The sequence below is a fragment of the Pholcus phalangioides genome, unplaced genomic scaffold, assembly GCF_987345545.1.
Source record: "Pholcus phalangioides strain wild (caught in Gottingen) unplaced genomic scaffold, Ppha-v1.0 ptg000011l_1, whole genome shotgun sequence".
NCBI lineage: Eukaryota > Metazoa > Arthropoda > Arachnida > Araneae > Pholcidae > Pholcus > Pholcus phalangioides.
This window is the reverse complement of record NW_028301604.1, coordinates 29,020,641-29,048,246: the sequence shown is the minus strand read 5'-3', so window position 1 is coordinate 29,048,246 and position 27,606 is coordinate 29,020,641. Positions and strand designations below refer to the sequence as shown.

The 27,606-nt window shown below is 35.6% G+C and overlaps 1 protein-coding gene across 4 annotated transcripts in view; it reads left to right on the top strand.

Annotated features, from left to right (window-relative positions):
- Positions 1-27,606, top strand: part of Mt2 (tRNA (cytosine(38)-C(5))-methyltransferase) — a 244,870-nt gene that overhangs the window by 7,164 nt on the left and 210,100 nt on the right. For all 4 annotated transcript variants that reach the window (XM_089239441.1, XM_089239439.1, XM_089239442.1 and 1 more), the window contains exons 2-3: positions 20,282-20,391; positions 21,456-21,532. In XM_089239441.1, the coding sequence (XP_089095567.1) occupies positions 20,282-20,391; positions 21,456-21,532 (187 nt within the window). The remainder of the gene's footprint in view (positions 1-20,281; positions 20,392-21,455; positions 21,533-27,606) is intronic.

Below are 27,606 nucleotides of genomic sequence, written 5' to 3'. Positions count from 1 at the left end.
GAAAGAAGCCAACACAAATATTGTTTGTCTCCTACTGGTCGATTATCCCAATATTTTCTCTGAATTATTTTAGAGTACCCATTCTCAATAGAAATAAAAATAAAAAGTTGCTTCAAGTGAAACAGTAACAAGAACATTTTTGAAGCTACCAGGGTTCCAGGATTTTGGGTGTTCCATCCCTTTTGATTCCGCAGAACCACAAAAAAGCTCTCGTGGAACCCTAGGGTTCCGCGGAACACCGGTTGGGAAACCCTGGTCTGAGTCTGATTTCATCTTTCAATATAGAAAGGGGTCATGAAGTCTTGGTAAAAGTGAATAAACATTATACAGGAGAGTTTTTCTTGAGAAAAAAACCTTGTTTGGATTATAAGAAATCTGACTGTTGCCTAAATTTTTTTAACTTTCTGGAGCCTAAACTTTCAGGAGCTGAAGCGACTTGCTTCTTTTTTTTCTGAATTCCTCACTTAAAACATTTTGGAAAATATTCCTGCTTCAATAAATTTGAAAATGCTAAAATACTTGAAGGAAGAGCAAGAATAATAATAAAAAAAACCAGCAAAACAGATAGGCCTACAGGAATTTGATATCGGCCTGCGGAGGTGCATCGCAATCAATGTTACTCCCAAGCCTCACTAATCAAAATGGTGGAAAATAATGGCTGAAAAAGCAACAGGTCTTTTGAGCCAAGATTTTTTTGAGTATATGACACTATTAACCCTCTGGCTGCTCATCCCGCGATTTCCACGGGCAACTCAAATGTAGCAAAATTTGCTCATCCCGCGATTTCCGCGGGCATGTGTTTTTCTTCCTTTATTGAGAAGCGCATCCCGTTTTTCCCCCGTTTAACCACTGAAATAAATAATATACAGTATTAGACGTTTAATTTACGTTTTGGCCAACAGATGTCGTTAGTTGTCCACTAAATTGCGGCATTTGAAGGCACGTGGTATTACCGCTCAAACTTCACTTTTTGCCGCTTTTTTATCAGAAATGGCTGCTAGAAAACGTTCAGCGATTGACAGATTGTATATTCCTGATGACTTATCAGATTCTGAAAGTGATTTTAGTTTTGATAGTAATAGTGATATAGATTTTTCGGACTGCTCCTCATATAGCGATGAATCTGATCATGATTCAATAAACTTGCAAAGCGTTAGGCAGTGGTGCAAAATTGATATGAAGAATATTCCTCCTCCTCCCCCTTCAGTTCCTTTTCGTGGAAATCCGGGAATTACTGTGAATATAGCTGACAATGCAAGTATGTTGAATTATTTTGAACTTTTTTTTGATGATCAAATATTACGAATGATAGTCCGAGAAACCAATAGATACGCTGAACAATATACCCATAAAACAGTTTGTAAAGAGCGATCACGCTGGAAAAAATGGACAGAAACGAATGTTGAAGAACTAAGACTATTTTTTGCAGTTTTGTTACTCCAAGGAGTCATAAAGAAGCCAGAACAAGAGCATTATTGGTCTAAGCGTCAAATATTATCCACACCAATTTTTGCAAAAGTAATTGGAAAAAATAGGTTTTTATTGCTCATGAAGTTTCTTCATTTTACTAATAATAAGGAATTTGATAAAGACCGACACCCATGGCCGAAATTGAATAAAATTTATGAACTAATGGAACATCTTCAATGCAAATTTCGAGAAGTCTATATACCAGGGAAAAGTCTTAGTTTAGATGAGAGTTTGATGCGGTTCAAAGGCAGGCTCAAGTGGAAAATGTTTATTGCCAAAAAAAGAGCAAGATTTGGCTTGAAGTTTTTCGTTCTTTGTGAAGCAGAGAGTGGATACATTTCCGATTTCCTCATATACACAGGTGATGGAACAGTGTATAATCCGAAATACAGCCAATATCCAGTTTCCACCAAAATTGTTTTACACTTGATGGATCGATTCCTGGGAAAAGGTTATTGTGTCACTATTGATAATTTTTATATGTCTCCACAGCTTGCAGACATCTTAGTTACAGAAAAGACGGACACTTATGGGACAGTGAATAAAACCAGAAAAGACCTCCCTGTCAACTTTTCAAAAGAGAAAGTCCCCAAGGGTGAAATTGTTGCTTATCAAAGAGGCAAAGTTATGGCCCTGAAGTGGCAGGACAAGAAGAGTGTCTGCCTTATGAGTACTATTCATGATGCAAGCTCTTATTTGGTGACATGCAAATCTAAAAAGACTGTTATGAAACCAGTTGTCGTTTGTGACTATAATAATACAATGGGTGGCGTCGATTTATGCGACCAAGAAATGTCCTACTACCCTACGCTCCGAAAACAACAGGGGAAGTATTACATCAAAATTTTCAGGCAGTTTTTAGATCAATCGTTGTGGAATGCCTACGTACTTTACAAAAAGCAAAACCCAACAGAAAATATAAAGCTTTTGGAATTTCGTTTGCAAATGGTTGAAGAAAGTATCCAAAAGTATTCTGATAGTGATAAAAGCGGTTGTCCTGGAAGACCGAGTTCTACTCTGAACCCTTTGAGATTGACAGCTCGTCATTTTGCAAGCCACATACCACCTAACCCCATAAAAAGAGAGCCTCGAAGACAGTGTGCTGTTTGCTGTTCAAGAAAGGATGCAAATGGAAAAAAAATTCGCAAAGAAACACGAATCTGGTGCAAAGACTGTGAAGTTGGACTTTGCCTTGAACCCTGTTTCGAACTCTATCATACTAAACTACATTTCTAAGATATTTTTTTCTCAGTGCTTTATATTTTTTTAAATTTTATACATTTTACATTTTTATATTATGCAATAGATAGAAATTAACTGTAATTCAATTGAAATTTCTTTAAAAAAATTTTTTTTTGATGATTACATCTGAAATTGGTTTTTCTGGCAACTTAGATTCTCATGATAAAAATCTATATAAAAAATCTTTTCTAGAAAGAAAAAATGCATTTTTGAATTCTCCAATATATATAGATATAAAATATGCAACAAAAAAAAATACACAATTTTTGAAGCGATTTCGGTCCACAAATTGAGCAGTCAGAGGGTTAAATTCTTTGCCTGCTAGCTCAGCATCTGTCAATCGTCTTTTTTCAACTTTCAGGTTTGTTCAAAATAAGCTCTGGAATAGATTAAGCAATGCAAAGCTGAAAAAATAGTAAAGTGCCACCAGTTACTAGAAAATGCTAGTGAAGAAGCAGGATTGTTTGGTTCCAACCAAGGCTTTTTTTTCAGAAAAATCAAATAAAAGTGGCCTAAATATAATTTTTTTCTGTGAAAAATATCATATCGGTTTATTATTAGGCAAAATTTTTCATTTTCTGCGTATTTTATATTCTTGGGGTACACTCTGATAGTATATCTTTTGATGGTATAAGTGGTTTTTTTTTCAAGAAGTCTCGTAAAAGTGTGGCCTGAATATATATATATATATATACAGGGTGGGCAAAAAGTCTGTAAAAACTTTAAAAATGAATAAAAACTGGAAAAAAACCAAAATAAATGGTTTGCAGGATTAGCATTGCTAGGTCACTGGGATTTTTAAGACGGGGAAAAAAACAAAAAACAGCCGATAGGGGGTGCTGGTACGAGTGACTTCGTTGGAAATATGCACATGAGAGACGGTAATAAGAACTTGCGCTCCTAATCCACAACCAGTTCACCATTGTAAACTGTGTATGTGGACCTGCTGTACTCTGCAGTTGCTGGATTTGTGACTCACCTGCAATGTGTTATCCCCTGTGGTGGTGGTGGTGGTCATGTGGAACACATACTGTTGTATTAAACAATTTGGAGGTATTCTGTTTGTTATTTGCATATCTTTTCTTTGACTCGTGTACGTCAGCACCACATATCGGCTGTTTTTTTAGGGTTTTTCCCTGTCTTAAAAAAATTCTTGTGACTTGGTGATGCTAACCCTGCAAACCGTTTTTTATTTCGGTTATTTTTCCAGTTTTTATGAATTTTCAAAGTTTCTACGGACTTTTGCCCACACCCTGTATATATATATATATATATATATATACATTTTTTTTTTGATACAAAGTATCTTAGATAGTTATATATAACTTTAATTTTATTTAACTTTTTAATTTTAAAGTTATATATAACTTTAACTAAGGAGGGCAAAAAGTACATAAGGAAAAAAAGGATTGTCTCTCTATGGTATCATGGTAAGTGCACTTGCCCAGAATGCAGGAGGTTCCGGGTTCGATACCTGGTAGAGAGTAACAACAATTTTTTTTTCCTGTTCACCTCGGCATAATATCCAGAAAGCCTATGGATTTCAGGCTGCTGTGAAATTTGTAAAAAAGTGTGACCAAGAAAATTTAATTTCAAGTGAAATGCATAGAATATTTTTGTTCATAATATTTGCCCAATAACATTAACATGAGGGAGGGGGAAAAAAGAAGAGTGTTGCACGTATTCTGGGTGTTTTATAACATACGTGGTGGGGCTGACAGTAGGCCATGACACAACTATAGAAGAGGGTTCAACAAAATGAAGTAACTGAAATTTTGATTGTAAAAGACAAAAAGTAATGTGTGTTCCAAGATTTTTCATACAGACTGCCATTAAAAAGGCAGACAAAGATTTGTTGACCATTCATTGGCATTCTCTTGACTGCTGGTTATAGTGATGGTAATAAATATAATCTCAGAAGTAGAGGGGTGAAAAATGAAAGTTTGCCAAAAAAATTTTTAAGCAATTACAGACAGATAGCCATCTAGTGTAGTCTGTTGGGGGTCAGACAATCAAATAAAGATTGATTGCTGTGGGGTTTTTTATGACTTTAAGGGTTGCCAATCCATTGCCTCTGCTGCAAAGAAATAGTGTTGTGCTATAACTGCTGCAAAAATAAAAGAAGGGAGGTTGACACCTCTAGTTTTTTAGGGATATTTGTTAACCTTCCCCCACTCCCACTCTTTGCCGAGTCTTTAGCCTCCTAAGGTTGATCCTGTGTACGGTACATCAAAATATGGTTGTTCTTTGTCATTGCAAGCTTCATTGCATTATGCGTATTTGTCATTCAATATTTGAACATACTCAGTATTTGCTTGCTGGTAAACTATTACCTAATGTAGCGTAACTTCGTTTATATGCCATTCAAGAGGCAGTGGGAGAACTTAGTATGTAATTAGTATCAAAAATTTCACAACTGAACTTCTTTGAAAATAAGCCCCCCCATCCCGCTTATAATGTTCCCACTTAGAATATTTTCCCGCATAGTAAGACTTATTTTTGTGGTCCCAACTCTAACTAATTATCATTAAGATTTCCCATTTGAAGTGAATTCCCACTTTAAACGTTTTTCATGATGGTTGTTTTAAAAACATTAAGTGGGATCCACTGTATCTCAATGAAAATATCACAAAAATTCAATTGTTTTAATTACATGTTAAACTTTGTGATATTAATACCATACATGAGAAAAAATACCCATGAAATTTAATTTTTTAAAACTATATAACTGTGAAACTGTAATTGGCATAACATTACTGTTGTTTCAATCTCAAGTATTTGTATGCTATTCATTTAAATTTAACTGGAAAAACATAATTTTAAACATATTTAGGAAGGTCTTATTGTCATTTGGTTTGCTGATTGGTTTCTATATCTAATGAAAGGAGATAATGTATTGAGACTTCCTCTAAGCTTGACATCCCTCTTTAAAGGGTTTTTTTTACCGACATTTTACATGTTTCCTATTAACAGGCCTGCAGCATCCCAAATAGTTTCAATGCAATTTTTCCACTCTGCAAGCTGTGGATATTAGAAAAAAAAATTCTGAAAGGGTGTATGGCAGGATTGGGTTTTTACCAATAAAAACTGGTTTGCACATGATAAAAACTAGGTATTTACCAGTAAATACCATGATAAAATTGGTAAAAACAATTAGCTTTTATGTATTGATGATAATGAATACGTAAACTGTCTTTAATTTACTAGCAAAGATTAATATTGATTCAATCAATAATTAATAATAAGTGTAATTTATAATATATGCATACAGTTGGATCTCTATAGTTGGCTACCAGAGAAGAAGATAAACAGTGAACAAATTATGTGTAATGAGGACTTTTTAAAAAAATATTTTGGCTCTATTTCCATATATCAGTAGAAGAGAAGATGGATGAAACCACTAGAATTATCATTGTTATCAGAAATTTTCAATTAGAATGTGATTTTTAATTCTTCCCAAGTTTTTTTTGCTAATCTGTTTGTATAGAATCGTGTAGAAAGCTTTATTTCTTTAATGGCTTAAAGTTATGGATTTTGTTCTGAAAAAAATGAAGAATGAGTAGATAAATTTTTTTTGATAATGGCAGAAACAGTGATATTATTCTCTGCAAGCTGGGTTGGCTTCATATTTACCATTGATGGTTTTTACCGTCGTGGTAAAAGCATGTTTTTCCCATGGTTTTACCACCTTGGGAAAAACCTTTTTTTTTTTTTACCACTTTCAAGGAATAAAATCACAAGCAGTTTCTGCCATTATTTTAAAAAATTGATCTACTCATTGTTCGTTTTTCTGAACAAAATGCATAGTTTTAAGCCATTGCAAACACAGAAAAAAAAAATTATTATATTCTTACTAGCATACCTATTAAAGTACCTACACATGCTCATTTCCTCATAAGGATGTATACTACAAACAGTCTGGTAGTATTTACCAGATTTTTATAACACCATTCAAAACTTTCCTCTGAAAAACCAACTACAGTCAAACCTGTACGAAACTGAACGTCAAGAGACTGAAGTAATATTACATTTCAGACAAATTTCTGTTTTATAAGATAACGGGAAAAGGTGGAAATAAAACCACTAAGCATATTGAATGTCCCCGACTATATTTTGATTCTGTTTAAGGCATGTTTTCATCTCTTACAGTAGACAGATTTCACTGTATAATGAAGCTTTCTACATGATTTTGTACAAACAGGTTAGCGCAAAAAAAAACCCCAACTTGGAAACCATTGATCACATTCTAATTGAAAATTTCTGACTGACAATGATAATTCTAGTGGTTTCATCCATCTCTTCTACTGATATATGGAAATAGAGCAAAAATGTTTTTAAAAACTATGAATATTACTTATAATTTGTTCACTGTTTATCTTCTCTGGTGACCTTCTGATCCAACTGCATCCATACATTATAAAATACACTAATAATTATTAATAATGATTAAAAACCATGGGGGAAAACATGTTTTTACCATGACGGTAAATACCGTGCCAACCCTGGCGTATGGCCATATTCTCGACGTCAGTGAAAGAATCCATAGACACACATTATGTATAATACAAACATTTACTACACATAATAAAGTAAAGCAGGATTATAACAAAGATACAAACGTGCATACTGTACGACGGCCAAATAGTAACTAACAAGTAGTTCACATTACCGCATGAGGGCGCTGAGCTCAATACGAAAATTACATTCCATAACATCAACACTCCCCCAGAATGCAAATTTTGATTGCTTACAAAAAAATTATAATTCAGAAACATTACGTACACCAAGCAATTTCAGGCAGTTGACACGTTTACATTGTGGGAGACCTTTGGTTAAAATATCACCTCTCATCTCAATGATATAATATTTTCATTTAGAGCTTCTCCAACAAAATTATGTCGGATATCAATATGTTTAGTACGACTATGATACACAGTTTTCAGCTAACTTTATGGAACTACGATTATTAACAAATATTTTAGTTTCACATATCATGAATTCCTAACTCTGAAATGACTTTTTGTAAATACGTAGCTTCCTTAACTCCTTCTGTGAGTGCCATGTACTCTGCTTCAGTTGAACTTAAAGCAACAGTTCTTTGCTTACGGGATTCCCATGAAATTACAATTCCATTTAGTACAAAGCAATATCCATTATAAGATTTACAATCATTATTATCATTTCTCCAATCTGCATCTGTATAACTGTATAAACAATCATTGCAACATTCAAAAATTAAAGCATAATTACAAGAAACCATAATTACATAATCAAAACATGTTAAATATTGACTTAGGTTACTGACTGCGTGAGCAATGTCTGGTCTAGTACAAACAGCTAAATACATCGAAGCCCCAACTAGTTCCCTGTGGGGAAAATCAATTTCTTCATTATCATCAGACTTTTTGAGCTTTGTGCTAATGTCTGTTGGAGTTGAAACAAGATTACAATCAGCCATGTTAAAATGATCTAAATGATCTCTAATGTAACCAGATTGACTCATTGAAATTTTTCCATTTTTCTGGTTGAACTCCGAACCAAGACAATGTTTGACTAGTCCCATGTATTTAACTGATAATTCCCTTTTCAAATACTCATTCAATTCGAAAATTATATCATAATCTTGAGAAAATACTAGAATATCATCCATGTATACAGTTAAAACAGTTAACTTACCTTTACGTGACATGAAATATACACAAGGATCTGTAACGGTATCATCAAAACCAAAACATTTTAAAATTTAATCAAGTTTCAGGAACCAGCATTGCCCATACTGTTTTAAACCATATAATGTTTTCACCAATTTACATACTTTGTTACCACTTGATAATTCGTTCAAGATATTTTTAGCTTTCACAACTAAATCATGATCCTTTTCATTATAAACAATATCACATAATATGTCACTCAAATATTTAGGACATTCCATAAAAATATTTTCTTCAAGAGTACCATTTAAAAATGCAGTTGTAATATCAAAATGATGCACATTTACATTAATTTTTACAGCTAGAGCCATTAAAAATCTGATAGAGCTTTGGCGAGAAACAGGTGCAAAGGTTTTGCCAAAATCTACACCAGGTTTTTGATTAAAACCTTGAGCAACTTAGCCTAGCTTTTCTACGATTTAAAGACCCATCAGTATTATAGTATTATACTTATTTGACAACACAAATCTACTACCAATTATATTACAGTTCTCATGTCGATCAACTATTACCCATGTGTCATTTTTTAAAATACACTTTAGTTCTTCTCTCAGCCAATGCATTTTTCCATTCCCATGAGTTCGAAGAAGATAGCACTGAGTCACCTGGTATCTCGGCTGTCTGAACTGTATCACGATCCACTGTTTGATACTGCTTCCGAGGGCGTCCTTTTGAACTGGTATGAATCATCTTCGGTCGTCCTCTGCCATGCCTCTTTAAACTGCTGGTCACAGTCCTGTCAGCACTCGTATCTCCATTGACATCTTCAGATTCTTTGCAAACACCATCATCAGGGTTTAACTAGAGTAGTGGTACTTCAGTTTCGAAGAGAATATTCAGTTCCAACAATAATTAAACCAACAGGGCTGAATTCCACAACTTTTAAAGAAATGTGAGTGATACAGAATTTAAGTGTATGTGCATTGAAGAAAACAACAGCTCTGTATCTTAGAATGCAGGTGATTATATAAGAATAGCTTCCTTTATCAATCCCCACTTTGGTTTCATTTCTTTTGTGTTGTGAACTTATTTCTGAAAATTTATTTAATTTTAAAATATTTTTTAAGGTTTTAATCTAAATGTTTCTAAAATCTTTATAACCAAACTTTTAAAACCTCTCATCATGACCTTGAGAATATTCTCGAACTAAGTTGTCATTGGGAGTGATTATACCAAAAATTATTTTGTTGTAAATATTTCAGGCAATGAAAACTGATTTATATTTCACAATATGAACAAAATTACTAAAAACAAATTATTTAAAAGAAAAATGAATATTCTCGATTATTCTCAAATTTTTACATCCAGGAGAATATTTTCGTTCTCTGAGAATATTCTCACCTCACATCTCTATTCTTCGGAGTATCCAATGAATATACTTGGTTTCGCACGAGCTTCAAATTTACCTCTGTTATTATTGTTATTCCAAACATGCTTTGCAGCCGAATACTTTAAAATTGCTCACATTAAGAATTCAGCCATTCCAAATTTCAAATGGCATCTTGTAATCAAGAAGAATTGAAGGACATTTGTTTCTTATATAGTTTGTGGTTAATATGGCTTCAGCCCAAAAGGAAGCAGGCAACTTTGATTGAATCAAAGAACATCGAGCCATGTCTAACCTTGTACGATTTTTCCTCTCAGAAACTCCATTTTGCTCAGGAGTATTTTTAACATTCAATCTTCTAGTAATTCCTTCACTCTTCAAATAATTATTGAATTCCTCATTTAAATATTCCCCACCATTATCTGATTGCAGCACCTTCATTTTACAACCAGTTTTCTTTTCCATCAATACTTTAACCGATTTGAAAGCAGCAAGCACCTCGCTTTTATGTTTTAAAAATCCAACTTCACACCAACGTGAATGATTGTCAATGAAAGTTATGAAATAAGAAGCTTTACCTTTTGATTGTGTTCGCATAGGACCACAAATGTCCTAGTCGACGATCCCAAGCTTCTCTGAACATCTCATGGTGTAACGATGTGTTTACTTGCTTAGCCGTCGTTACATCCCAGATTCTATTTTTATCTTTCCCAACATAAAATTAGCATTTGCGAATGATAACAATGAAACAATTTTCTTTCCACTAATAAGATTTATTACAACATTAAAGTTTTTTAAATTTTTTTAGAAATTTTAACCAGTTAAAAGAAACATAAATACAAAAATTTTTTAGAGTTTTTAACTTTAGTAAATATTGCACATTAATTTGATAAGATCTCACCGATCTGTCAGTCAGTTAGACAGGATTCACATTTCCATTTCAGCGGCACCTTTCTCCTACTGCACGAGTGTTACCGGCGTGTGTCCCAGGTGGTTGAGCTCCGAGGCGGCATCAGCTCAACATTGCATGTAGGCGAGGCCCAGTGACTCGCCTACAGTGGCCAGCTCAGCTCGGCTCTTATGAGCGAGATCCCACGTGAACCATACAGGACCAAGTTTCCGGATGAAGAGAGGAGGTTGACGTCCAGGCGAGAGGACCAACACTCCACCACGCCCGTGCTATGGCTGACAGGAACAAGAGCCCGGTGGCCCTAAGCAGGGCCGCAACTAGATGCTTGGTCACCTGGGGCAAGTGCACATTTTGACGTCTCCTTATAATGTTGAAGGAGAGGTTTCAGAATGAAATTTACGCCGCCCCCCCTCTGGTCCAGCGCCCGGGGCACAAGACCTGCCTGCTCCCCCCTAGTTGCAGCCCTGGCCCTAAGCCGTTACGTCTAAACTTGATTAGACTGCCGGGTTACCAGAACATAGAGCCGTATGCCTATTCGGGGCAAAACGTCTTATTAAAACAGATCGCTGAGTGCATTTGTGTATTTTCCAATCTTAGCACACTACTTCACCAAACACCAACTCTGGCCATATCGCTATATTGCAATTTACTGCCATTAGTGAGATGGGTTGGAAGTGAAGGCGCTGTCTATCGGTGGTCGCCTCGAGTTCGTTAGGGAAAATATCTTATCTATATCCTCCCTTGGGTTCGAACCCGGGACCCAGACAACAACCTTCACAATGGTAGACGAGTATCTTACCACCATGCCACTCGGGCACATTCTTAGCACACTGGCGACCTTTTAAGGGAATCTTCCCATGCCAAGATTCAATCAGACATCTGGATCAGTAGCCCGTAAAAACTTAGTATATTCTAACAATAAAACCCATTTGCATATCATGCGGAATAAACTCTATTTCAACTTTTCACATATGGAAGTTGACAACTTAGAAAAAATAAATATGGCTGCCGATCAGCGACATTGATCGATCCCGGAAACAAAAAAAAGGTGAGACAATATAAAGTCCATAAAAATGACTAGAAATAAAACCACTTCCATGGGCGGCCTAAATGGTAATGTTACAACGGCACGATTCGGAAATGATACTCAGCTCAGCTTTCCTTCAATGCAGGTTTCACACACAAAATCGTCCGGAAAATTCACGTTGACCAAACCACTGACTACATCCCAATTCACAGCCCGCTCGATATCACAAACATTTAGATGACCCATTCTTTCATGCCATTTTGAGGGATCCACTTTCTCTCTAGTTCGCATGTCAAAAGATTCACTTCCTGTAGTTACCATTTCACTACTCTGTAGGAAATACAAGTCTCCGATTCTGTCGGCGATGATACGCATTTTGGAATTAGCATTCCATAAGATGTCTTTCTCCTTGCTGAAAGTCACATTAAAGTTTTTGTTGCAAACTTTCGCCATAGACATCAAATTCGTATGCAGGGTGAGAACATAAAACGCGCTTTCCATATAAGCTTTACCATCTTGACAGTTGATTTTTGTCTTCATATTCACCTCACCTTTTCCAAGTACTTGAGTATGTCCACTATCCGCCAGCTTCACGTTGCGTATCGTCAAAGTTTCCAAATTGCTAAATTTCTTCTGATCCTTGTACATGCCTCGTACAGCCACTATCCAAACACCATAGATGAGTTTCAATTGAGCCTATAGCATTACTTTCCAATTTATCTGTCACATCAGACCCACTGACGGTTTCGATGGCTCTTTTTTTATTATTATTATTCAAATAACACTCTGAAATTTTATGGCCTACCTTGTTACACTGGAAGCACCGAAACTGCTTTCTTTTCATGAACGATTTCTTCTTGGCATGTACCGAAAAAGCACCATCACTTTGATGTTGATTGCTAACACCACGTGCAACCAACTCTTCAGAAATTTTTATCTGTAACGTGTCTGGTTTCAACAGGTTGTCTTGTGATTCGATTGCACAATGAAAGTTCTCGAAGCTCTCCGGAAGACTATACAACAGCACGATAGTTAGCAAATCGTCATCAATATGTATGTCCAGTTCCTCGAGTCGATCAACAACATCAAAAAAGTCCGGCAGATGATCTTGAATATCTGATTCTGGTTTCATTTTTAGATGTAGTAACGACTTCCGAAGAGTTGCTTTACGAGCAGGACCTTTTAATAAATGGAGCAGGACTAATAAATGTCCTTGAGCTTCTGCTATATTTCCTTTTGCGGTTTTGCATTTCTTTACTTGCTTCAACTCTGATGACTGAATTGAAAGAATAATGTCTGCTTTTGCCTTTTCGTCACCATTTTCCCATCTTGAGAGTTCTGCTCCCTCAGTAGGTCATTATCCCGTGACGTATGTCTATTTGTTGTTTTTCACTAGTGAAGCTTTCATGTGTATTCACCATGTCTCGTAATTGCTTTTTCCTAGTGCTTCCAATCTTCCCAAATGTAACCGCCGCCATCTCTTTTGTCACCACGTTTTTCTTATCTCAAAAATGAATCCTCAGTTTTACCAAGGTCTATGGGCATGTGTCTGGTGCCCATAACCTCTCAACGTCTGTGAAAGAATCCGTAGATACACATCCTGTATAATATAAACATTTACTACACATAATAAAGTAAAGCGGGATTATAGCATAAAGATACAAACGTGTGTACTGCACGACAGCCAAATATTACTGCATGAGGGTGCTGAGCTCAATATGGAAATTGCATTCCATAACATCATATTTCAAAATATTTGCCTGTTTATTTGACTTGCTGCCCTGCTGACTTCTCAGAAAAGTGCAATAAATTCTGACGTAAGTGTTCACTTTGAAATTCCATAACTGGCTCAATGCGTCTCTTCGTATCTGTCAATCTAAAGACTATGGTTTTTATGTTGATAGTACACAAACAACACACACGTTTTCGCAATCTGAAAAAATTGAGTGGATTTAATAGTTGGAAATGATGCCCTGATGAGACAGGGCAGCAACTTCCTAATTGGGCTTTTGGTCACACCGAAACTATAAAAAGTTATTAATTTTTATTTTAACACTAGAACCGCAACACTTTCGGTATACCTAGAACCACGGACTGGGTCAAAGTGACCCAGACTGGAAGAAACAGTGTTTCGTAGCGAAAACAGGAATTTATTTTCGATTCCTGGGGTTTTTCCCCCTACTCTTATTCAATGTTGTTTAATTGCATATTCATAATGGAAAATTATATTTGTTTATGAATATAAAATGAGCTTCGAAATTAGCTATAAAATGATGTAATTCAGTAAAAATATGATTTAGTAAACATTATTTACTCTATTGAGTCCAAAAACATTTTTCAGTTATCCCATAATATGACAAAGATGTAAAATAAGCACATCAAATTAAGTATGAGAAAGTCTATAATATGATACTGTCTAATAAGAGTACTGATTTCTTACTGATAAGTGAAATTTATGATTATTGAGCAATTTTTTTTTTCATTATTCTTGCACATTTATCGCATGTTGAAGTTGTACAACCCATGCAAAAATTAACAGTTTTGTTTCCACATTTTTATGTTACCTGACATCAGACTCGTTTATTTTTATTTATTACTCTTATTATTATTATTTTGCTCGCTCACGAACAGTTACGTGATCAAGAGCACATGAACGTTTCCTTTTGTGCAAGGGCAACGCGTATGATGAATACAGCTCTTCAATAAGATTTTAGACGAACTGCTTTCAAAAAATAGTTCTGGTTTTCTGTACTGCTCTACAAAAAACAGGAATTTTTTATAGTGAGATCCAGGATGTTGTAGAAAACGTCTATAATGCCCCGAATATTTTCTGCATATTTGATCGCTACAACAACCATCGTTGCACTTTTGAATTGTAGTGTGAAATAGTTTGTGTGTGGGGAAGCTTTTTGGGACTACTACTGCCAATATCGACTGCCAGATGAAGTGTGCTAAATAATGAAAAGCTTAGATCGTTCTTTCCTTGATAAATTGTCATTGGCATCATTGTTCCATATAACTGTTGTTTCACTATCTTTATTGCATCAGATAATATTGCTCTTCGATATCGTCTCACCGTCTCTACTAAGCTCATATTTTTTGGCTTTTAGCATTTGAGCCAACTTCAGTGTACTGAAAAAAGCGTCAGTTGAAGTATTTCTGCCCTTGCTCTGAAATGGCTTGATCAGTTGCATCACTATGTGCTCTGAAAAAGAGATTCGTTGGACGCTGACACTTCCCAAGATTTGGAAATAAATTAAAAACGTATTTGGTGCAGGCCAGAATTTTATTATTTTTCTGTGACATCGTTTGTCTCCAGAAATTTCAACTACTCGTTTTTTCTAGAGTTAAACTTTTACACTCCCAAAATCTTTATTGAGTCCCATCAGAATTCCAGGTATTCAAGTTTATAAAGGAAAAAAATATTTAACTCTACTTGCCATTCCTCCATTGAAAAAAAGATAATCTGCTCTGATAATGAATTGGCCTTGACCTTGAAAGACCTTTATTCTTCACTATCTTCATCTATAAATAATTTTAGAAAGGGTAACCACTTCCAAAAAAATTCTACACCCCTTTTTTCCTATAGAATAGTACGTTGGGTCAAAATGACCCGAACCTCGGTTCTAGGTATAAGTGCTTATAACTCAGAAACACGAAATATGAAGATAATAAAATTTTCGTGAATTATTATTCATATGATATCATGAAAAGTCACGAAATTTGTTTAACATCTGCTAATAAGTTTTCGAGATAAATGAAAACGAAGTTTGATTTGGGTCAAATTGATCCACTCCGCGGTTCTAGTGTTAATAACCATACAACACCTTCTAATATGAATGACTTGTCTGGGTTCTACACGTTATTTGGATATTTTTCCTAATTGGAAGTATGTGATTTTAAGATCAGTGGTTTGCTAGTAAAATATATATCATATGTCCTGTTATCTACCTTGTATATTAAGCACAGTATGGATTGTTATGTGAAATGTGTTTAAGCCAACTTACACATTGCTCCGTTCTCCTGCGAGAGACCACATTATGAGCCAAAAGTCACTTAAAGGTAGCTTGTCATCCAATGAGACATCCGATTTTCATGATGTGCTTTCAATTTTAATCTTGAATTTATTGTCTTTTTTATTGTGTTGAATTTTGTTCATTTTGCTTCTTCATTATTTTCATAAAAATTAAAAATGCAATCATATTTATACTTCAAACAATATTTGAACAACTATCCTCTAATGAGAAAATGGGGAGGGGGGGGGGTTGTTGGGGGTAAGAAATTAATCATGATCGCAAGGGGCCCCAGGAATGAGAAATGGTTGAAAGGGGGCGGTGGGCAATAAATGGCAGGGTGTCTACCATCACAGAAAAGTCACGGGATGAGAAGAAGGTCATGGATGTCCCAAAAAAGTCACAAAATTTGAGTAAAGGTCACAGATTTTTTTTATGATTCTCCAGAGATTTTTTCCCCCAAAATCTGGGCTTTGGAGAAACTGTGGCATTCAATATTTTTTGCTCTCTCTCTCTGAAGTTTCTTTTCTACTTTTCTTTGCCCCGGAGGAATGAATGGAGGAGTAGGAACATAAATGAACAATGCCAATGTGTAGTCACCCCTTACATCAGGGGCATACCCTACCCAGGCCTCAGGGCTGCAGCCCTGTCAGCCCCCATCCTTGTGGAAGCCATGCGAAAAGACAGTTTTTCCCCCGTGAAGGAAGAAAGTTTTCCTTTTAGTAATTATCCATTTTTTTAAACTGCATCAATCTTTACTTAGCTAGAATGAATGATGATATTGTACAGTATATGCATGTGACCAAACGAGGCTGTTCAAGAGCAGACAAACATCTGACTCATTCGCCACTAATGGTGTTGCGACATAATATTTAGGCCGAATTTAAAAGAATATCAGTGTTTCTAAAAGTGTGCATTGTGGCAAGCTGAAAGTATTGATTAGTGCGTCTATTTATGTTTTTTTTTATCTTAGACCGACACCAAAGCATGACGCTATAGCAAATAATAAGCGTCTAATATCAGACTTCGAAAAATTTGAATAGGTAAAGGAATATGTGAAACCCATCCTTCAGAAGGGCCCTGGGTTCGTCTAGTCAAGGCCGTCGGGATGTTTTGCCTCTCAGTAAGAGGCAAAAAAAATTAACATCACGAAGGCCCTGGTCTAGTGCAATGTTTCTCAACTGCTGGGCCCTGACATCGGTCAAACCGGGCCGTGAGTGGTTTATTATTTCATTTTTTCCCATTAATCATGTGCATAGCCGGACCTCTTCCAATCAAGAAAAAGGAATTGACCAACCATGCCACGGGATTCGAAAAGTTGAGAACCACATCCTGCAGTAGGCCCCCTTAAGCTGAGATCTTGGACAGGCCCAGGCCAGATTTTTCATGGTCCCCGTATAGTGAATTGATAGTGTGAAAAAAAATTGAGCATTAGTTCGGGTACCCAAGCTGGAACCCTGTCAGCCCCCTACTATGCTTCCCTGTTCAAGTGAATAGGGCATTGACTGTCAGAATTGGAAAATTGGCCAGACTATGTTTGTACCTTTACACGATGGTTTAGGTTCTCATATATAAGAAACATTTCTTCTAATTTTTTTATTTTACCTGCGCCGATGTGTTTTGTCTGCATAGCCAGTCAATTTGTCACACTCAACTTGTCGTGCTCAACTCGTCGCGCCTCAATTTGTCGCAGTACAAATTTGTTGCAGTACAAGTTTGTCGCGGTACAAATTTATCGCAGCTCCAATTCGTTGCAAGTACAATAAAAACGGCGTCTTGACCGCAGCAAAAAATTGCTACCACAGGGAGTCCCCCATCTAGGGGTTAGCGCACCAATCTCTCGATGAGTATAAAGAACAAGCCTTCCATTCGGAATCAGCAATAAATTGTAGGTCCCGGTCTAATTAGCCCTTGTGTGTTCAAAATGGCCGTGGTACTACAATAATGATCAAACCAATTCGACGCAGTACAAATTTGTCGCAGCTCCAATCAGTAGCTGTACAGGTTGCTGTATCATTAAATTTAAAAAAATTTAAAATTTTGAAAAAAAATTGAGTTTTTTTATTGTGATTAGAGGGATTGTCCCCCCCCCCCCAACCCATCATTGTGAAGCTCAACATTCAGCACTGAGAGACTTCATGCCAATGTTGGCATGTCATTGACATCTTCATCATTCTCTGTGCAAAGCTTGAAGGATTAAAATAATTGATTTCTTATCAAATATTTCCATTTTGTAAATTAACCTGCGTTCCCCCTTTCATTAAGACTCCCTTTTTTTTTAACCAAAACCCCTAGGTGGTTGCTACTCACAGTTTGAAAGGTATAAAAAAACAGTCCAGCATGGTTCACTATGTCAAATGAGAAAAGGTCACAGAAAAGTCACAGAATTTCGCTTTTGGTATTTGGTAGACGACCTGAATGGTTGAGAACCACTGATTTGAAGTAAACAACGCTGCATATAACTTCCTCTTAGTTCCTTTTATTCCTTTTTGTTGCATGTGAACATATATAGAATGCATAGGTAAACAGCATTAAATGTGGATATTTAATGCTGTTTTTTCCAAACTTTCTTCCGTTTTTCAAACTGGAATAGCAGAGTGAATATTGCACATAGAAACGTGGAATTTTTTTTTGCATCAGGAGAGATGGGGCAACTTTCTGATTACGTTTTTGGGCACAGGATGTTCATATAAAAAGTTAAAAATGTTATTTTAGTAAGTATACAATCCCTTGCAACATGAATGATATATCTGAGTACTACACATTATTTGGATACTTTTTCTAATTGGAAGTATGTCTCTGAGATCCACAGTTCATCAGTAAAATGTGTCATGCGCCCTGTTATCTATCCACCCTGTATATAGTTAAACACTTTTTATTTTCATTTTTTAGCATCAGAATATCATATATCATAACCATATGCCTGTGGCCACCATGATTTACTAATTTATACCTGTATAGGAAGTTTACATCGACTCTTATTTTTATTATGAATTTTTTTTTTCTTTTCTTACATAATGTTTTTTTTAAATTATAATCTATATGTGTTTTTTACATGTCATATTAAGTTGTGAATGCCAGTAAGGGCAAAATAGCTCTCCTTGGTATTTTCTCTGTATACAGTGTTTCTTAACTCATAAAATATTGTTTGTTAACTCTTTCTTTGGCCCTGTTGCTCTCAAGCAACATTAGTTTCTTTTATTTTTTTTTGGCCATTTTATATTTTGGGCTTGTTTTGACATTGGTGCTTCTGAGCAACTCTTAAACATTCAATGTTTACTTGTGAGCTGTTCATGAAGTTTCCATAATTACCAGTAAGATGGCTCAAAGGTACACGTATCTCCTATTTCTTGACAAGCCAAGCAGAATAATTTTCAACCCTTGCATTTTGGAAGGAAATATCATGTATGGAAGAGCCATGTTGCTGTGCTTTCTTTAACAATAATGGAAAAGTTTAAGTTTGCAAACAATAACATTTTTATACTACAGTGAAATCTTCATACAACGATACTCTGCAGACGAAAAAATACTATTATAGAGACGTTATTGTTATATCAAGAGGTAGCATCATCATCAGATAACACAAAAGTTATACTGTTGTTGGCATCTCTTCTGAATTGGCGTTTTTAATACCACCTAAAATGCATTTATGAGTATTTATTTGTGACAAAAAAATCTAATTGAAAAGTTTATGAATGATATTCAGTTAGCTGTTTCATCCTGTAAAGCAGTTTCTTTCACAACACTTTTTGTACTACACACAAAGTTGCTTCGTGGCAACTTCATTAACACTTTCAAAGGGTAGATAGCGCATAATACTAATGTTACTAAACATCCTCAAAAGAACAAAAACTGGTTAGGAATTCAAAAATATCTTGAAGGTAATTTTGAGCAAAGTATAAAAAATGTCGTTGTAGCAGTTTCAAAATTTCAAGAAATATTCTTATAGAGGGATTTATCAAAGAAAGGATATTTTTATGTCAAGAAGAGTTAAACACATTAGACTATAAGCAATTCAAACAAGATTCGAAAAAATATCTTTGTAGATGGAGTTATTGTAGCAAGGTTTCATTGTATTCAAATCTATGTAAATCAAATAAATACAGTGAAATAAATACAATAAAATGCAACATCAACAAATGATACAGTGCATCCCCAAAGCAGAATGTGCCAAAATCTGCGACGTACGTCGCAGAACAATTAGCGCTACTGCAGAACAATTCGGAAGAATTTTAAGAAAAAGTGCAAAAAACACTATTACATGTATGGGGATTTTTACTGCAGAACATTTCCAGTCAGCTGAGGGCTCGTTGCAGAACAGTGCTAAACATTCTGCTTTGGGGCAGTGCATAACAAATAAATGCAGTGAAATGCAACATCCCATAATTTTTTAAATGTTGACAAAAAAAATTTTTTTGTCACATAATAGCATTCAGGGTACCTCATTTGCTTAATATTACCCCTCAAAAATTTTCTCCTCTAAATGTTTCAGTGTTTGTCAATTAAATGGTTAAATGATAGTACACATTGTTTTTAACAAGTGTGTATTTTTTGAGTAACTTAATGTTGATTTTGTTTTAGCTGCTTCAATACCTTATGAACCTGTTGGCGCTGTTGATATAAGTTCTGTGGTGAATGAAATATACTGTCATAATTTTGGAAAAATGAATTATTTTCAAAGAAATATACAAGTGAGTATTTTAAGTTTGAGATCTTGTTGCTTGGTGTGTTTTGGTGTTTGAAAAATCTCCAAAAATTGACATGCCTAACTGGGTATATAACTTTCAATACTGGAAAATATTACTAAATACCCTATTATTAATATAATGATTTTTTTTTTGCTTCCATCATTTACAAAAAGGACACATTTAAAAATTATACATATTTCATGTAACTACTTTAATTTAAATGAATAAACATGAAATGGAACATACACAAAGTAGGTGCTACTTAGGCAGCATCATGGGTGAACTGCTGAGAACACATACAATTGCAATCTACATAAATTGAGTCAAATATGAATTCATGCATAACGACATGCAAAAGAAATAACTTATTACTTTCATATACAGCCATGCTGTATGTGAAAATGACTGTAAAATATAGAATGTTCGATTTTCATCAAATTTGGGTACCAGAGGACCATTTATGGACCATTTAACCATCATCACAATTGATCACATTTTAAATGCTTAATATTTTAATATATGGTGAAACTCTTGAACATCATTGACCAAGGGACTGGAGACAAGTATCCTTATACAGGATTTATTGTTATTGATGGAATATATTAGCTATGTGAGAAGTGTGCCAGGACGGGAATAACATTGTTATATAGGCAATTATAGCTATAGAGGGTATCATTATACAGGGTGTGCAAAAAATCTGTAAAAACTTTAAAAATGAATAAAAATCAGAAAAATAACCGAAATAAACAGTTTGCAGGGTTAGCATCACTAGGTCATGAGCATTTTTTTAACATAGGAAAAAAATAACAAAAAACAGCCAATAGGTGGCGATGGTATGAGTGACTTCTGTGGAAATATGCAGATGAGACAATTATAAGAACTTGCACTCCTAATCCACAAGGATTATTTATTTATTTTTTGTTTTGTTTATTTCCAGAGGCAGCATAGTCATTTGTGAAGATATGTTAGAGTTTTAGTGTTTTTTATATTTTTATTTAAGTTAATTACATAAATTGAAATACTAAATAATTAATAGTGGTTAATAATTAAAAAAACTTTTTTTGCAGTCATTCAGTGCCGAAGAAATCGATAAACTTGCTCCTGATATTGTCACAATGTCTCCTCCTTGTCAGCCTTATACACGGTTAGTATCTACTTACACAAATTAGAATAATTTGGGAATTCACTCTGACCCTGCCCTAATAAACAGCCGGAGTATATTCCCAGGTAGCACAAAGATATAGATCTATATCATAAAATTTAAGTTTCCAATATTGATCTATATCGGGCCACGATATCATTCTAGCTAAAAAAGGCAGTAAGAGATAAATAGATCTATATTGTAAATGTGATATATGCAAATACTTCAACTTTTGGACGATAGATGGTGCCCTTTCAGAAGAAATAAAAAAGTCTGTAGCTTTCCTGTGGGTGGGTTTGAACCCATGCACTCCCTGAACTCTTCCCATATCTGACTTTAACTTACCATGACAGCACTGTCTTTAAACTGCTATTATAACATTAATGTGCAAGTAATGGTTTTTTACTTGTATGTTTTTTACTTAGTATATCAAATCAGGTCAAATTTATTCATTTTCATATATACACAAAAATTACAAAAGAAAAAAATGTGAGAAATATTTATCATCTAGAGGCAGATAATTGAAAAAATCATATTATAATTAAGGAAATTATATATAATACAAAAATATATAACATAAAATATAATAATAAAATTAATAACATAAAATTATAATTGATGAAATGATTTTGGCGCTCTCTGACAATAGAAATGACGTGAATTTGATTCCCTGCAAGGGCATTAGAATTTTCTTTTTCATAAATATATCTTCGCATCAGCCAGCTGTTAAAACCTTTGTATGAGCTTGATTTATCAACATAATATGTATCTGATATATTCTGTCAGGTTCACAATATAGATCTATATCATGTTTAGGATATGCCCCAAAGCAGAATATTTAGCACTGTTCTGTGACAGTCCTCAGCTAACTGGAAATGTTCTGCGTTAAAAATCCCCATTCATGTAATAGTGTTTTTTGCACTTTTTCTTAAAATTCTTACAAATTGTTCTGCAGTAGTGGTAATTGTTTTGCGACATATGTCACAGATTTTGACACATTCTGCTTTGGGGAGGGTATGGATCTATGTCTTCCATGATGGATCTATATCAGGTCTATATTGTGAATCTGATGTAGATCTATGTATTTCAAACTATATTAAAATAATTTATTGTCCCAATTTGTTGTCTTTCAAAGCAAAGAATATTCACATGGAATCAAATACATATTTGACTGAAAAATTAAAGACTTGATCAATTAATATCATAATTAATTTGCATCATATAGGACGAGATTGTACTATATCATAGTTATGACATCTGATATTTCTCTGACATTTCGATATATAGTGATATGGTCTAGATATTGTACTATGTTGTTGTGCTACTGGGGTTAGAGCCTTTCGCAGAAAGTAATAAAAATTAGAACCTCCTCTTTATAATTTTATGCTCTCGCTACTGAACTAGTGATCTCTCACTTAGGCTCAGTGCAATAGCCCAATAGGGTGCTTTCCATCACGAAAAAGTTATGAAGTCACAGAAAGGTCACAAAAGGAGAAGCTCACAGAAGTCCTGAAAAAATCACAAAATTCGAGTGAATGTAACAGATTTTTCATGATTTTTGAGAGACCTTTTTTCCGAAAATCTAGGCTTTGGAAGCTGTGACATTCAATATATTTTTTTCTTCCTCCAAATATTTTTTTTTTCAGGGGGATGGATGGATAAGTAACAAAAAAGAACTATTATCTGTCAATGTGTAGCCAACATTGGGAACAGACATTATGGGTAGAGACAAAAAAGCAGTTTAGCTTGATAGGCAAAAACAGAACTTTCTTTACTTGACCAGACATTTCAACATCTGTAATATTTGCCTAAAGCAGCTGTAATATTCTCAAAATCATATGATATTTTTCTTGGAGGAAGTGGGGTGGGACTGTAAGAGACTAAGGGACACCTAAAGAACATAATTGGTTTCCATATGAGAAAGGGTACTGACTTTTTTTCTGGGGAAGGAAGAAAGTTAAGTTTTTTAATTACAATTTTTTTTTTTTTTTTTTGAAATCATGTCAATCTTTGCTGACTATATAGAGTAATGACAAAATCGTATATGCATGTGATGGAAGAAGAGTTCGAGAGAAGACAAACATCTGGTTGGTGATTGAATTGATGAATTAGTCACTATTAATAGTGTTGCAACAAAACATTTGAGTCAAATTTAAATGAATATAGTGTCAAGCTTGCGATCCAGCATAAACCAGAGCATTACGGTAGAGAAAGGGTCGCAACTAGATGCTTGGTTAGCTGGGTTGGTGAACACCATGGTGTCTACCATCACAGAAAAGTCACGAAGTCCCTCTACAAGTCACTGAATGAGAAAAGGTCACAGAAGTCCCAAAAAGTCTCAAAATTTGAGTGAAGGTCACAGATTTTTTGATTCTCCAGCGATTTTTTTCCCTGTAAAATCTAGGCTTTTGAGAAGCTGTGGCATTCAATATTTTTTTCCTCTCTCAGGTTTCTTTTCTCCTTCTTTTGCCCTGGAGGAATTGATGGGTGAGTAGCAACAGACAAGAAACAATGTCAATGTGTAGCCACCTTACATTGGGGAAGACATTATATGGGTGGGGCAAAAAAGCTATTTAGCCTGAATGAACAAAAAAGAACTTTTCTTTCTTTGCTTGTCCTTCCCTTTCAACATCTGTAATATTCCCCTAAAGCAGTGTTCTCAGGATCACCTGATATTTCCTGGGGGGGGGGGGGGGGGTTGACTGTAAAGGACTACAGCAGTAGGGAGTCCTCTTGGGAACAATACAGTTGATTCCCATTTTAATGAAAGCTTTTCTAATTTCCAGATAAGTTTAAATAAGAACAATGTAAAAGTATAGAATTAAGTTAAAAAACAAAATTTCGTTATAACAGGATTCGACTGTATTGGTTTTCCGTAGAAAGGATATGACCGTCCCTCCATCATGAAGCATGGCCCATAGGCCAGAGTTTTCACAGGGTGGGGGCTAGGTAGCAAATTTATAACATGAAAAAAAAAAAACAATGGATGGTAATCATCCCGAGCCTAAGAGCTAAAGCCCTGTGGAAATGAAGAATTGCAAATAAACAAAGTTGAACGTCATTAGATGGTTTAACTTAACACATTTTACCGCTTTACATAAAGCGTGTATTGGGTCTCATTAAAAGTAAATTTTAACAATTTCATCCGATAACGAGAAATTTGGTCTAAGTGAAATAATTTCCTCAGTAACAAGATTTAACTCTGATAGAGAAATTTGCTTTCTGTTTATGCTGTGAGACAGTACTTCCAGGGCCACAACTAGATGCTTGGTCACCCGGGGCAAGCACACATTTTGACGCCCCTTGTAATGTTGAAGGAGAGGTTTCAGAATGAAATTTGCACCCACTCGGGTCTAGCACCCGGGGCATGAGACCCGCCTGCTTCCCCCTAGTTGTGGCCCTGAGTACTTCCCATGGGTGGAGATATATGGGAGCATGAAGGGGTTGCAGCTCCTTCCCCCTTAGCATCAAGGATTTGTACGGTAGATCAAAAAATATATATGTATTAGCATCATGGCCCACCAAAAGTTTCGAAGGAGTGAAATTTATTTCTTATCAAATTTTTATTTTGTAAATTCACTCACGTTCCCCCTTTCATTAAGACCCCCCATATTTTATTAACCCAAACTCCCCTAGGTGGTCACTACTCACAGTTTGGGAACCACTGATATAAGAAAAATAAACTAAATAATCCAGCATGGTTCATTTTATCAAATGAGAAAAGGTCACAGTAAAGTCACTGAATTTTTTGCTTTTGGTATATGGTAGACACCCTGAACATGCATTTTGGTGCCACCTTGCAATGTTGAAGGAGAAGTTAAAGGATAAAGTTGTGGCCTCTTTGGTCTGGCGCCAGGGGCAATAGATCTACCATCTTTCCTCTAGTTACGGCTCTAAGTCGAGCAAATAACAAGTGCCTAATATTGAACTTCGAAAAATAGGAATAGTATAAGGAATATGTGAAATCCATCCTCTGGAAGGGCCCTTGGTTGATCTTATGGCTCCCAAGTCCTGCAGTAGGATCCCTACACTAAGAACTTTAGCAGGCCCTGGCCAGATTTTTCACTGACCCTGTATAGTGAATTTAACATGTAGGGAAATTTTTTTTTGCCCCCTTCCTTCCCTTGGTCTGTACCCCTGTCAGCCCCACCCTTGTGGGGATCATGGTTTTGAATCCATGAAATTGAAAATAATTAGTTACAGAGCAGACCAGCAGAGAATTTCGATGAGCAAGGACAAATTTTGATTTCTTCACATTTTTACTGTGTTTGTCTTAGCTTCTGTGCTTTGATGGCTTTACCTATTACTCCATTGAAGGGAAGTGACAGAAAAGTGATGCAAATGATAATCTTCAGGGTACGGACATAGTGCAGGCAGGTTTTCCGATTCTGACAGTCAGAGTCAATCGGAGTGTGAAAATGAGTGCAGCCAAAAATCTGCTTGTGGTGTGCATACCCTCTACTGTGTTCTCCTGTGTGGGTGAATAATGGTGTGCTGACTATCGGAATTGGGAAATTTGCCCTCGTTATGTTCATAACCTCTCACAATGGTTTCGCTCTCATAAGCAACACGTTCTCTCTCATTTCTTTATTTGTGTCAATCTGTTTTGTCTGTACGTTGTAATGCAATCTGTAAAGAAATCTCTTATTGATGCACATTCTATTTAGACAGTGTTTTCTTCTGGCGATGTGTATAGATTCAGGCTGCAAACTGTTGATTGCCGAACCAATAAAATAAACTGCTTGATCACTCGCACCTCACTCTGTTCAATGTTGTTCTAAGCTCTTTGAGCCCACTATTGTTATGCGCTGCAACACTTTGTAATGCAATGTAGCTGGTGTGGACAAGACAAAGATCAATAGTGTGTTTACTAGTATTTGCATGTGCAGGACACGTTTCTCAACGTGTTCCGGTGTGTTCACAGAGCTTGTTTTGAAAAGTTTCATCATGGGTGCCAAAAAAGCTCCGATACAATGAAAACATTGGTAGAGGGGGTCTAGGGCTACCAGACATCCATATATATGACCCACAATGACGTATTCAGGATGGGTTGCGTTAATTATTTCTGAATTACTAAGGACTTAGGCAACCTCACAGAGCTGCTTGGAGGGCATAAATGTATTCAAGGTGGGGGAGGGGCAACAAATTGTATATTAAAAATTGTATTATTGGCATAGATAGGAGGGCCAAGAGGGGAAGAATGTCCCCTCCTGAGAATACTGTATCCGCTTATGTTTTTTGGGGGGGGGGGGGGGCTTATGTGGCCTTAGCCAACACCTTCTAAAGCAGAAAGCCTTCGCTCGCAATATTTTTGATGCCATGACGTCATCATGTTCTGGCCTTCTTCCCTGACAGAAGTTGCTTGTCCCTGATAATCGCCATATTGACAGCTGTTAGCACGCATGTCCATGCAGTTTTTTAATGATTAAGTTCTAGTTTAAATGTTTATTTTATTCATTTCTTGGCAAGGTAATAAACAATATCGCCCAAGTCCTTTAAAAAGAATAGTTGAAAAAAACAACAGCTAATCCGGCCGCCAGCGAACTTTGTTTTGGGTGAAGGAAGTATATCCTAGCCTATCTGTACAGCTGCATATAAAATCAGGTGAGTTCATTTTTTACTATTACATGAAATGCATTGATGAATATTCTGTAATATTATTGCAAACATCATTAATCTTATAATCCAAACTTCCATAAACTCAGTATTATACATAGGAGTAGAGCTTTATTAAGTTAATTGATAATATTGGTGCTGTGCTATTAGAATCATTTTTTAATGTTATCCTTCAACATAAGAAATTTTTAACAAATAAACAGTTGGAGGGAATTTAGAATAATTACAGAAAATATATTTCATGCCCCACCCTCTTCCTCGCATCTTGGAGCCAGGCTTCTTTGATAAAATTTTTGGTGGATCCCACACCAATATTTCTCACAGAGGCCTTACATGTAATTTCAAATAATTACATGAAAGGAAATATTTTATTTCATGGTCCCCTCCTTCTCTTGAAACTGGATCCCTTGCTAAGATCTGTGGAGGGCCACCTGCTAGGATCAAATTAATAAAAATCTCAA